Genomic DNA, 14,613 nt, shown 5'->3' on the forward strand with positions numbered 1-14,613 from the left:
TTTCCTATCCATGGAAGGAAATAGAATGCATTACTTTCAGAGAGAGCTATGTACTTTGGAGCAGACCAGTTCTACCTCAAGATCTATTTCTACATACTTTTTCCCACCTCCATCCATGTTTGAGATTCAAATGGATCCAAAACCAAGCCATTCCTATCAAACATTAATTTTAAAAAATTGTGGAAGGGATATTTCTAGGACAGAAAAGGCAACGTATGTGAAACAGTTATTGAATATCTCTCACTAGAGAGTACAGGAAAAAAAAAAAAAAAGCTTACAGTTTACCTTAGCCACAAAGATGCTGAGAGATGTATTAGTAAGGCAATTAGGTCTTCCCGTGTTCTCATTCATACAATTATTAACCTAACCTGTAAGCTTTCTTCTGGTGGACTTGATTCTTTTTGGTATCATGAATTTCTCACAATGTGATATTTAAAGAAGTGTGGAAAAAAACTGGCAAGCGCTGCACAGTAATATAAACAGTGCTTCAAAATTTGTGCCTCTGAATACTTGTGAGCAAAGTCAAACAAAAACAGTAAGTGGTTCAATATATTTGAAACAATAATATATAATAACAATAATATAAGTGACACAATATATTTCTATGTGTAAGAATTGCCACCTTACACAATGTGACTTCAAGAATAACAGCTGTTGAAACAACACCTTGCATTCTGTCTACAAATAAGTTAACACACACACAATCAGTTTACTGCCTTACAGGCAAAGTTTTCTAAACCAGTGGTAATTAATTTCCATTGCATGGAACCATCCCAAGGACTCACTTTGCACCCTGCAGCAATATGCAATATCCATCAGAAAGGGGATGCAAAGTGAAGTATTAGTTCTGAAGCCTTTCTCCTTTAACTAGTAATTATTCCTTTCCTTTCAAATATTCTCCACAAACACATGCAGAATATAATTCAGTTAAAATACATACCATTTCCTTGAACGATTTCTGAAGCACATTGGTCTAAGACAGACATGTTTGCCAATATTGTTACCACCTGTTGTTATAAAGAAAAGGAAATGCTAAGTACAGCCTTACAATACAGAAAGAATAAATAGGACTGTAGCGTATAAAATAAGTATGGCAGAAATATGACAAAATGAGTAGAATTAAAAAGCATTCTTGTAGATTAACAGTCTGTTCCCACTTCTCATCTCTCGAGGTTCTTTACCATATGGCTGATAATTGAAATCCAGACAAGAGAAATAAAGAATCTTTTCCTTGCACTACTATACTCATGCATAAAAGCATGTTATGAAAATCTATACAGCAGAACAATTGTTTGCTCAAATTAGAAGAAAGAGAAATAAACATTTATAAAAACAACCAACTAAAATGCCTGGAGGACCTACAAGGGTTCATCTAGTAACTGCCCTCCCTCAGATGTCTGCCATCACCTTCCTTCTCAGGCAGAGGTCACAGGGCAGGTTAAGGTCTACTAAGGTCACGTACTTTCAAGGCTCTCACTACCCTTCTGCTTCAGGGTTCAGCTGAAATGTTGAGGAATCTTCAACATGATTCAAAGTATTATCCAAGGGACACTTTTCACTTTTATTGAAGCCATAGATTACGTGCATGTTAGAGCTCTGTCCCAAATGGAGCTGGTCTTAAGCATGTTTACACTTTTTCTGAGCTAAGACCAAAATCAAGTTTTGTACTAAGAGAAGCCCAAGAGATCCTGATTTACTGATTTTTTTATCCAAAATAACATCAGTCGTTTTCAGGATTAAGTGCAACGCAGATTGCTTAAAATTTATGCACTGAGCCATTGACAGAGCTTGAATCAAATAGACATTTTGGCTTTCATTCATCCCTTCCCTTCACTGATATCATATACTTTCTTCATTCATCAGGCCAAATAGTTTTTTTATACTTTATTCTTCAAATAACTTGCTTCATATACGCAAATATATCTCAATATTAACAAAATGTATAAGAGACAAAATAATAAATATTATATATAGTTAGAACAGGAAATTGAAGTAGTGTATTTTCTTAAAAGATTCCTTTTGTCTCTACTGTAGCTGGGAAATACAGTCTCAAAAGTAATGATTAATTTGAGAACTGTTTATCAGTTTTGAGAAGCTGTACAGTGTTTGTTCAGAGACATGCAAACTTCTCTGAGAGATGTAAGTAGATCAAATCATGATTCTAATCTTTGCCATCTCAGTAAAAAGGATGAGTCATTTTCGGTGCTGTGACATAAAGGTCTTCCACTTTCAAAGGTAGTGTTACAGTGTCATCTCTCTGAATAAATATACTTACTTAGGATGCAAATGAGTTGCTGAAACTCTAGAGTGACAGGTAGAAATATGGTAACTCAGTACATGTCTATGTATTTATTCCATATTAATTATTAACAGTGTTTCAGGCAGAGTGTATATGTTTTCCCATTCTAAATTATATCCTGTTAATGAAAATTACTTCCTCTATGCACAGTCTGTACCCCATGTGGCTCTCTGAGCCACAGATGAAGAATTCAATTAACCATAATTTGAATATGTGCCAATTATTCCACTGCTTCAAGTTATTTTGTCTAATAAGTATTTTCATATGTAAAAATATTTTGTGTATATCTTTTCACATAAAAAATTATTTGCATGGTGCTTACATCTGTACTTCAGACTCCTTTGTATTGATTACATAGCCCCTTTATTTTGCAGTGCATTTAGTGCCAAAAGGTTTTATACATAACCCCTTGCAAAAATGTTTAAATCTTCCCCTCAATAAGTATTAGGTTTTACCTAAGTCGTCTTTCAGAACTCTAAAGGCAGTTAAACTGCAGTTAACTGACTCATATGGATAGATTTTCTTTTCCAGAAGCATCATGTTAACAATTAAATGTGACATAGCATAACACATAACACACGTGAACACATAACAGGCAAGCTGAACAAGGAGTTGACTTAAAATTTTGTATTTCTGCTATATTTGCCTCTTTTACAATTCACTATAAATGCGACCTACATAAAATCTTTCTCTGTAATACAGACCAAAGTTCAAGGGTGTGTAATTTTAAGGAAAAAGTCTCTAGAGGAAAACAGACTTGTATGTAGACTCAAATTGCTTTGAAGAAGAACACTCCTACCAGCACTGGTATTAATGTAGCAAGATTTCCTTAGGATTTACACTTGACTGCAAACCAATAAGAACTTTTCCAGAAGCATCTGGAAAGCCTATGCTGAGGCCTGCAAATTCCACCAACCTTTGCAATTTACTGAAGTGTGGAGTTTACATACATGCTATTAAGCACAGATTATCAGATTTTATTTTCCAGGGGATAAAGCAACAACAAACCAAAAACACACATACAATTGCTTCATCATATGGAGAATTCTTGGCAAAATATCTGTTCTTAGAATCTACTGCCAAACCTGAGGCAAGACTCTTAATGTACTGCCATAGAAACCATATACTGCAAACACTAATCCCATCCAGCAGCAGTTCACTGCCTCAGTGTCTCCATGTGTACTGAGCAGATCTGTTCTGGAGCTAGATCCTGACCGTTCTATCTTTGTATCTCTACTCCAGCAGATCTCTCCAATAGACTAACCCGAGCTAAGTTCACTGTGGGCTCAGTTATAGAGACCAGCCAAAACTTTCAGGTGCTCATCTCTTACAAGAGTACTTACATAAATCTGGTGGCTGCAGTTTTGTACAAAATAATTATAGGTACAAAAGAAATAAAAATCTATAAATTCTATTAGAGTAGCTGTCAACAGGGCAACATGAAGTACAGGAAGAGAAGGACATACTTTTTGAAAAGTGTGCTTGTCACTGAACTGTTTAGTAGTCTTATATGGAAGGACAGACATATTTTTGGGGTCCTGTTCAGAGAAGCTAAGCTGACTGTCCATACAATTCAGATCTTTCCGTGTTCAGTCATTAGTCTAAAGCCATGCTAGTCATACTGTGGTTGAAACCATGCATTTCTGATTCATTCTCTCTCTCTCAGAAGAGAATAATTTTCTATATTTCAAGGTAAAGAAACATTTATGACAGTTTTGGACCAGCTGAAAAGTAAAAATGTAACTTTGCATGTTGACAGAATTCCTAGATGTGGATCCCAATCACAAAAGTGGTTAGAGCAGAATAAGCAGTGTTTTGTGGGCTTTTTTGGTCTTGGTTTTATAGCTCTTTTTCATTCCTTCTCTGTCCAGTCAAGAACTTGGCTTATGCACAAGTTTGGGGCTTAGAGAATTACCTCTCAATCTTTTAGGAAATTTAAGCTGCCTAAGCTCTTTAGTTCTATAAAATTCAAGCATTTCAACACAATTATTTCTGAGACTCTTTATTGCTAGTTTCTCAGTTAGCTTATATCTATTTTGAAAAATCATTTGTCCAAAAGAATTTGCAATACCAGGGGTAACTCATGAGGGAACTCTGAAGAATTATAATTCTCAAATGCTGAAGTAATGAACATCGTGCAAAAATGGACACAGTATACAAATATAAAACTGTCTAAGACATTTGTGTGCATCCAGATGAAAGCTGAATAATTCCAGTCAGTGTTGCATGAACTGCACTACTAGTAACCAGTGGAATAGGCCTCTGGGGTTTATCTCTGCATTTACCACCCAACTGCTAATATGTGCTATGCACTGCCCACCTACACATGCCAGGTAGTGAAGCAGTAAAACACAAAATGCCAGCAGGAGAACTGTCAGATGTGCTTCTATTTTAGCACCCCATGAAAAGGTGGCAATTTATCAAAATATTAACATGCAGATAGTCCCACTAATGTGACTTATTACAAGGTAAAATGAGACTAAAGACTTTGTTTTCTGCCCTTAAATGCTCAGAAAAATTCTGGAGCAAGGGGGCTCCAGTTTAGATCCATGCAAATGTTCCCTATTTAATAAATACACTTAAAAATAATAGAAACGTCTCAGGCTTTTCAGAAGTCAGTAAAGCATCATATTATTGTAAAGTTGCTCTGGAAATTAATTAAAAATCTGACTAAATATCTGTATACTTCTATGAATGGAATGAATAGAAAACACAGATACATCCCTCTCTAGTGACAGTGAAACTTATTATAATTGGCAATGTTTATACTGTTGTTTACTCTAATAAACTAAATCAAAAATCAATCAAAACATTTTTAGTTCCACACAGTTTCCTTCTCCCTCACCCAGCCTTTCACACATCCTGATACGACGAACCTTTCTTTTCATTTCTGTGGCCTATTTTGCAGTGAGCTTTAGGAATTACAGTTGTCAAGAGTAATAGAAATTTGAGAAACTAGGGTTAAGAATCTTTAAAATGGTTTTGTCCAAAAATTCTGAAGCATCAGTCAACCTGGAGAGTTTCTTACTAAAACCACGTAACATCATAACGCTTCTCTTTCTGAACAGGTAATGGTGACTAATGTTCATTAACTGGTGAATAAAGGTACTGGCCATTTGTAACAAAAATGAAAACAAGCTGAAAATGTTTTTATAAATACAGATGCATATGCTGTGAGTGTAAAACTCAAATGCTTTAAGTGACAAAGAGGTTTAAACCTAAAGAACACATAGAAAACAGAAGGCTTCTTTACTGCTTGAGATAACTCACCCTTAATGGGAGATATAAGATGATCTTAAAGTGTTTCTCATTAGTGTGAAACCAGCTACTCAGGAAGAAAAATGCAGTAGGATTTGAAAGATGAAAGCACACATTTCAGCTTGTTAAAGGGCCAATATCTTCCACATTTGAGGGTCACTTACCTCATTTGTGGGGAGAGATCTATAGAGGTGAAAAGTGTGATGCTAATATGCTGTTGTTGATAGTAAAGGTACACTGTCCGGCAAGCTTTTATGGATAGTCCCAACAGAAATAGAAAGTCACAAGCTCAAAATAAGAATTACTGAGTAATTTAATAGAGTGGCAAAATAGATCAATATAGAAATGCTAATCTTCTTAGATAATTACTCCTTTAAGGCTGATTCATCACTAAGTAAAATTAATTTTTGCTACATATTGTATTTGGTAATTAATTCAAATTAATGATATGAGGATAAATCAGATTTGTCTACAAAATTCCAGATACCATCTTTAGGAAGAAAGGGACATCTGATAACTAATAAGAGGGAAGAGAGTCATTGTGTCTGAATGTAAATTAAAAACATTTAAACTTCACAATTTGAGATCAGCCCATAGGGTGATAGCAGAAGAGTATACACAGCATGGTTCAGGTACAGGCATCACATCATGTTGAGGTAGAAGGACCTTTCAGGATACTACTGGGAAGAAAAACCTTGTTAAGAAATCTCTAGAAATTTTCTCTGGCACATGATATTACTTGAAGTGAAAAACGTAACTCCCAGTGGATTGACTACCCATTTCTCTGATCGGGAATTCTGTTTTCTTCCTGAAAACAGAGAAAAAAAATATACCTAAACGAATAGGGTCTTTCTGCCATCTCATTGGAAGAGGCAAATATTCCCATGGAAAAATAATAGCAGTTAGAGATAGGATCTCCTGTGAACTCTACTACTACTCCGAGACTGTGTCAGGGAACCGCAGTCTTGGAATGCTAAGGCAGAGTATCAGAGGCTAGGACTAAATGAATCTTTCCCCGTGGTAGGAAGGATGTCTTTACTACCATTTTATCTATTTTATTTCATAGTGCTAACTAAAGTAGCCAAGGAGTGGGCAGAATTCTCACATATTTTTGTTTTGAAGAAGCATATGGGAAATGCATCCTGCATGGCTCACACAGTTAATAGGAATGCTCCATAAACCAGGCAATATAGCTCTGAGCTGGTGGTGGAGATTGACCCTGTCTCTTTTCTTGCTTCTGGGCCACAGTTTCCTTTGTTTCAGATGAAAACCTGGGGAAAAAAGATCATCCCTAAGACATTATTTGTGTTATTAGAAAGTTTCTTAGATTGTGGAACTGATTCAGTCAATGCAAGACACCTGGTCTCCCTATAGCAGAGCACAATTTGGCCTAAGCTTGTGCACAGTTGTAGGAAACAATTTTATTTTGTCTACTTGGAATCATGGTTTGAGTCTGTGAGAGAAAAGTTAATCACTCCCACTTTAGAAGTGAGAGCACAGGATCTAGTTCAGCTGCCACTAACTCAAGCACAGTGGTCGGGAAGTCATTTCTGGTGCTTATCCTAGAAAGTATCTGTTAGCTATCTGAGAAGCAAACAGAAGAAAAGGAATCATAGTATGTAGAAATGCTGATATGAGCTCACCTGCTTAGAACTGAGACTGAAATTGCAGCCTTCAGCTTGGTAGTGATAACTCTTTTGGAAAAAAATGATGAGTGGAAAAAGAGACTTTTAGAGGTCTGCTGTCACGTTTTATAATGAAGCCGAGAAGACAAAAGTAGCAAAATACATACACAACCAGCTCAGACTTGCAGCTTTATGATTGTTACAGTCTCTTGTTTAGATTCTGCTGGAACTAGCTCTACTCCTGCACCAGCCTGATTGTACTGTGAACCTGGCAGGCAAGGGTTGAGAATAAAAACTGCAATGAATTGTGCTGACACAACATGTTTCCTCCAGAGAGGCTTTACACTGAGTAAGCGCGCTGTCTGCCCAACTTTACAGATGATTAAACAGAAATGCTGAGAAGTTAAATTACTACTTCAAAATCAGAGTAGGAACAATATTGGGAATTGATCCCAGGAATAAAACCCTAGCCACTAGCAAAGAACAGCAAAGAGTTCTTCAGCTGACATGAGAATTTCACTCTTTCAACTGTGGCTCTCGTTTTGCATATTGCTGGATGTTGCATTTTCTGCATCTAAACTGAATATGCAGAGCAGAAATATAACTAAACAGACATTTTGTCTCAAAAACATTTTGTGTTTAAGAGATTATTTTTCTTAAAAAAAAAAATAATAATAATAATAAGGGACACCGGGAAAACAATTGCAGACTTACAGAGGAAATTAATTGAGATATCTGTGATATAATGGCATAAAGTTCATATAAGGACATGTGACTTTGGGCCTTGTTTTCATTTCTGCATCTTAGTGGTTGTCTTGTTTCTTGCTTAATTTCTTAAATATATTGTTTAATAACTTAATTATGTAACGTATCACCTCCATTTCTAACTGTATTAGCTGAAAACATGTTTTCTCAGCATGATGCAGTAAACATTAGAATAGATTGCACAATTTTGGTGCAGAGTTTATCAAACACAGTTTGCAGCCAGACCGAATAGTCTGACCACCAACCTTTGCTCTGTCCCTGGCTGCTTGTGTAACGTGCCATAGGACACAAAGTCCCAGGGTATCACACACATTTATTCCCTATGAAAGAACAGTTAGTTGATGGTTCAGCAGCAGAAGGGATATTCCTCTCCTGACTAAGCAGGAGAGGCAGCCTCCCACATTATTTTTTTGCTCCTAAAACTTAGAAGACCTAAGCAAGAAAGACTCCACTAACTGCCTTCCTCACCAGCAATGATTTTATCTCCTACTTCTGTCAGATGCAGGGAAAATGGCATCTTACACAGACTTCATTGCTCAAATTCCATTCTGAGCCCCAAGTTCTCCTCAGACCATACTGACTTCCAAACATAAGGGAAAATCTGGACAGCCATTTAACAAAATGGAGTCAGGAGTCTAACAGTCCTCATGATGACAAGCAAAAACAAAAAGAAATTAACAAGGAGTTATAAGTTACTCAGCATTCAAGAAAGACAGGTTGAGAGGTAGTACTGCAACCTGGCAGGAATTTTCATAAGATGTCTAAAGGTCCTCTCAGTATTCTTCTCTTTAAAAAGAATGTTTCCAAAGTCTTTCACTGAGAGCTAGGCATCATTTAAACATCTAAACTTCTTGACTTTCAAATAAAGGGAAAAAATGTTAAGAGATTCCAACCTTAACTGAGAGAGAAGATCTCAGCTTCAGAGCCTGCAGCATCTCCCAAATGCCAAGGAAAATGGAAAGAATTTAGGAGAGGGAAGAAAAAGAGAGCAAACACAAAGCAGTAACTATATCGATTTTCACCTTCTAGCTTAAAGCTTTTCGCCACTTAAAACTTTTTCAAAAAATAACTCACTGACTTTAGACCTAGAAGTAAGCACTTTAAAATCAATGTGTTCACTGCACGTTAATTCTTTGTCTGCTTGAATAACAGAAGATCAGAAGATGTTAGATTTTACCTCCACAGCTTCACAGGTGAGGTGAGAATACTAGCAACACTGAGGAGACAAGTGGGAATGCAGAGAGAAAAAAAAAATTATTATACATAAATATGCCTTGCACAAACACACATATTTCATATTTTTCTATGTAGAGGTGGTTAAAATGAAAGGGGTCCTAAATGACAAGGATTTTTGTTAGAACCATTCTTCTGACAATGCTTTCTCTCCATTAAGATATCTGATATTATATATTTATATACACACACATTAAACACATACGTGTTACACGAACATAAGCAGGAATCTGTCTGAAAGATGTGCCTTTAAAGTGCAAACCTGCTATGCAGGGGAAAAAAAGAAAAAAAAGTATCCACATTAAGAAAAATAACAGAGGACACACTTGTATTCATTTTGACAGAAAACTAGAGGTTAAGCTGTCTGGAAATTAAGGCTTCATCTGACATCTCTTGTGCAAAGTATTCTGTTATAAAATTAAGCAATTCCACTGTAATACTTCTGGTTACAGAAACAATGCCTGCTGCTATTACATGGTCAATTATTATGTTGTCATTAAGTCCAGCAATGCGATTTTTGGTTTCTAACCTCATCTAAGCTACCACTATCTGGAAAGTGAAAGAGGGAGTCAGTTTTCAGACAGTGAAGGCAGGAAGTTTATCATTTGCATAAAACAGCTTCTCAGAAATCATAAGACAAAACATTTCTAGAGGAGAACAAGCAGAAAACTACTTTCTGCAGGCAACAAAGAATGCATTTGACATTCAGCTCCTGAGTGAAATGCTATCCATGCTACCGTGGAGGCTGTCAACTAATCAGTGCTAGTTGTCCTTAGAAAGGCTGTATGGAAAGCCATCCTGTGACTTTCTGATGATAGAAAATGGCACAGATGAAAACGAAAAGACTGACTTTTCCCTACTTGCATACAATGTTTTATTTTAAGCCCTATGTGAGAAATGGGGCTCTAAGTTTCATGTGCTCCTTTATCACATTTTATCATTATTAGATTGTATTTTGCTGTATTTTCTATGAATGCTCTTTCTTTGTTCTTTCACTGCTTCAACAGCTAGTATAGTTTAATTCTGCTGTATTTATTTCAGCAGACTGGATGATCTGATCATTCAGAATGGACATTTGCCCATAACAGTGTAATCCATAGTGGTAGCACATTGCAAAATAAATTTTTGAATAAAGAATTTCCCAGCCTAATTAACTTTATGTCCTTAGGTGAATGAACAGCAGATGAGACAATATATATGAAAAAGGTACTATGTACATAAGCAGAATTAAAGTATCCCTATCAAAAGTCAAAGCAGCAATTTAGAATACCCTTTGAAAACAAATGTACTGTTACTTTTCTCCCTAGCCAAGTCTCTGTTATCCCCACTGCAACAACTAGTCAGAGAAAATTAAAATGCAAGGTATTCCTTAGAGCTAAGATAATTGACAGAATCTGCCCTTTAATAGAACACTAAAACAACTGTGCTTTTGAAAGGTGAACAATCCACTCAAACACACATTTGTTCAGGACTTGGAAGGAAGAATTCTCCAAAGGCTGTTGCCTTATCAGATCTGCTTGACCAGTAATGCCAACAGCTCTTAAAGTCAAGTAGAGCAGCACTCAAGTTCCACCTGAGCAGCCAGTACTCAGTAATGGAGCAACCCACCATATCACAGGTCCACCACTGCAGAAATAAGTAGGAGTCAGCTCAGGAACTTACTGTGACAAACCACATATGCCATCACAACTTTTTAATCTACGTTTTTTATTCCAGGAAGGAATGGAAGGTGTTGCTTGAGATGAAATCACTAGCCATTCCAAAGTTTTCCCTTAATCTAGATAGATAATAAGATGTCTTGTAACCAACAAATCTTCAGAAGGCCTCTAACTCATCTGTTACCTAATAAAGTCATAAACATTTCTTTAGATGTCTGCCTTCCTAATTTGAAGAAAGGGCTCACCACGGAGCAGATTGCCATCTCACTCAGAACAAAGGTGAAGGCATAATGAAATAAGGAATTCAAATTGTGAGATTATAGGAAGAACAAAGACAGAAAGTCAAGAAGAATTATGTATATGAATTAACAGTATAAAGCCATGACTAGAACCACACCACAACTGAGGTCTTGTTTGCACCAATACAGCAGCACAGGAAGGACAGTGACTAGGACTTGATCCAAAGCCCACCAATGTCAATGGGCTGAGGATCAGATTCTTATTCGGCTCTTGGAGCTAATTCATCGATGAACTTAAAATAGTTTATATAGGCCTTAATATATCTATATATTTTAACGGTGTCAGAGCTTTGTCCAGCCAAGTCTTGAAATCTCTCTTCAAAGAGAGATTCCACAACCTCTCTAGTTCACTGTGTCAGTGCTTGACCAGCTTCACAGTGGAAAAAAATAAATCCCCGTATCTTACAAATATGGGAAGTGGCTTTTTTTCCCCATAAAACCACATTCAGACTTTAGAATGCAAAAGAATAGACACAGATAAGAAAAAGCCACATATTAGGATGAACAAAAGTGAAGATAGGAAATCAAATTAGGTTTGCCTACATCAAGACAGACAAGGTGCTGAAGCCAGCTGATTTTTGCATAAATGTGCTCATAGTATCTTGCTGAGAAGTCACTCACCTGATCTCGGGAATATGGAGTATCCACTATGTGTTTGTCTGAACACGCCGCTAGAAGAATCTTCATAGCATTTAGCTGAAGCAACATTTCACAAGCCATAGTATCAAAGAAAGTAATATTGGCAAGAGCTGCTGAAGCCAGCAGGAAAACTTCACCAGATGAGGCTTCTTGGCACAGTTCTAGGAATGCAGAGAATAAATTGAATAAAAATCATCCTCTCGCTGCAAAAACACATTTGTTTCAAAGCAGTATTTAACTGTCTGCAGTGTGCATTAGTAATCCTTAGCCAAGTTTGTAATGCTCAAGACAGAAGCAGAAACAAAACAAAAAAATAATCTTAAGTTGGAAATTATATACTACGTTTATAAACATTAATAACATTAGGCATCTTCGTTTGTGCTTCTGAACACTAAAAGCAATTGTTTCCTGAGCATTCATCTAAGTAATGAGAGTATCTACCTAGTATATCATTCTACAAAGAATATTCCACTAAATGTTGTTCAACACCTTGATATAAATGAGATGAAATACTACAGGCAGAAGGCTGACAGCAATTGATCCATAAGAGAATATTTCACCCATATATCCTGCTCTTTAGAACAAACTGCATACATTTTGCCCATCTCTAAGCCTGTTACTTTGTAGTCATCCTGCGTATTTTCCATTTTCGATAAGAAGTGCTGAATTCGTGGTTATCTTTTAATTCCTTGCACACATATATTCTAAGTAAGATCTGAATCACCTGGCAATAACACTCCAGACTGTTTTAAAAATTAAACATATTACAGTAATTCGATTACTGAGCTATAAATATTGAAAGGACACTGGTGTGTGATTATTGAAACAGCTCTCCCAAAGTTACACATGGTTTATTTTTAATGCTCACATTTCCTGAGCAGAGTTTATATTACTAAAATTGAAGTGAAACTGGAGCACTGACAATCAGAGAAGTTCTTCTCCTGCTAATCCCTTCTAGATGGCTTATTAAGGTTGTACTTTGACTATGGTGCATTGCAATAACTGCTAAATACATCTAAAGTCTGCTCAGATGCCTCTAGCAGTCTACTTACAGCAAATATAGAAAACACAACAGCTGTAAAGGAACAATTAGAAAAGTCCCTTTTAGAGACAAATATGAGACAGGAAGATCCTTGGCTCAGTTCATTTGGAGGTTCTAATGGTAGTATAGCACGTGGATATTATTTTCATTTACTCAAAAATGGACAGGAGTTAAAACTATTATGTAAGTGCAGAATGCCCAGCTTCAGAATTAAAAAATGGCCGAGTTCCTCAATCTGGAAAGCAGAGAATAGCAAACATTCTTTACAGAATGCGGTTAATGGCAGATCCCAGCCTTAAGCTGTAATTTTAACTGGAAAGACTCAGAAGAACTTACTAACAAGCGCTGTCACAATTTCTTCCATATTTTCCAGAAAGCTGCTGAGATGTTGAGTGAATGTGAGATGTGGGGATGTGATCTGTGCAATTACTGCCGCTGCTTCTGCATGAGTGGCTTCTGAATGGGTGTTATCAGTAAGAATGTCAGCCAGGCACAGTATTCCATCGACCTATGGAAAAACAATAGGTATAGGTTGGAAATACTCCAATAAATATTTTTGCAAACACAGAGGGGTTTTACAGTCTCCTTTTCTGGGCTGTGGATTAACTACTCAGTTTATTTTGAATGACTTAAATTTGGTGGCATTTATGACATAAGAAGTTTCAATTCAGAAAATAAACTGAATTCAGCACAAAAATTTGCTGACCAACAAAAAGCCTTTTGTTTACTTCTCCTGTAATCACAGCATGGTTTGGGTCAGAAGAGACCTTTAAGACCATCTAGATCCAGCCCCCTGCTATAGGCATGGACACCTCCCTCTTGACCAAGCTGCTCAAAGCCCCATCCAGCCTGGCCTTGAATGTCTCCAGGGAGGAGGTTGCTCAGCTTCCCCGGGCAACCCATTCCAATGTCTCACCACCCTCACAGTAAAGAATTTCTTCCTAATATCTAGTCTAAATCTTCCCTATTTTCCCTCATTCTGCTGACATTATTTTTGTCAAAAGAAAAAATATTATTCTCTGACAGAAGTCTCAATAAAGCACTCCTCCAAAAATAAGCCCTGATAAGCATATGTTAACTGCTGCTCTTCTCAGACTTGTTTAAAATCTTTTGAATGTATCCCATCGAGAGAGTTGAGCTCAAGTGTGCAAAAAGACATACATACATGGGCAGATTTTTTGCCAAACACTTTCTGAACATGTTGCAGGTTCAGAAAGTACCACTACAGACAGATCCATAAACCATGACAGATGAGTATGCGTGGGTTTTGTATTAGAGCTAGGTCCATTTATCCTTTGTTTATTCAGAAGAGGAACAGAAACATGGTTGAAAGTTACATAGATTTATGCTTTTAGAATGTCTGATGTGTTCTAAACTCACTTTATGCAGATTAGCTGAATACATCACATATGCACACACTGCTCTGAATTACTGGAGATTCACTGACACAATGAAAGGGTGGACCAGAGTGGAGCCAACAAGATGCTTAAACTGCACAGATGTGTTACTTGTTAACATTTGAAGCCAGCAAAGGAAGGTCCTCTGTGTACAAGGAGATAATCTAAGAACTTACAAAGTAACAGGATTTTGCTTCTACCCCACTTTTACATGTTCCTGAATCATACATCATACTATTCAAGCATGTGTAAAGGGAACAAATAGAGCATGAATGAGAGAATCACAGAATTACAGGGGTTGGAAGGGACCTCTTGAGATCATCGAGTCCATCCCAAAAGATGCACGTAATGTCAAATCCACAGAAATTCACCAATGAAAATCTTTATATGGATGAACT

General features: G+C 36.7%; 1 protein-coding gene across 6 annotated transcripts in view; it reads right to left on the minus strand.

Moving 5' to 3' along the window:
- INSC (INSC spindle orientation adaptor protein) overlaps positions 1-14,613 on the minus strand; it is a 124,259-nt gene that overhangs the window by 13,699 nt on the left and 95,947 nt on the right. For all 6 annotated transcript variants that reach the window (XR_006181003.1, XR_006181002.1, XM_042882183.1 and 3 more), the window contains exons 8-10: positions 13,155-13,326; positions 11,759-11,937; positions 941-1,007 (exon numbers count right to left, since the gene is read on the minus strand). Coding sequence is in view for 4 of the 6 variants with exons in the window: in XM_042882183.1 (XP_042738117.1) it covers positions 941-1,007; positions 11,759-11,937; positions 13,155-13,326 (418 nt within the window). In the remaining 2 variants the exon portion in view is untranslated. The remainder of the gene's footprint in view (positions 1-940; positions 1,008-11,758; positions 11,938-13,154; positions 13,327-14,613) is intronic.

Source organism: Lagopus leucura, unplaced genomic scaffold, assembly GCF_019238085.1.
Source record: "Lagopus leucura isolate 7727_CA_CO unplaced genomic scaffold, USGS_WTPT01 Super-Scaffold_100033, whole genome shotgun sequence".
NCBI lineage: Eukaryota > Metazoa > Chordata > Aves > Galliformes > Phasianidae > Lagopus > Lagopus leucura.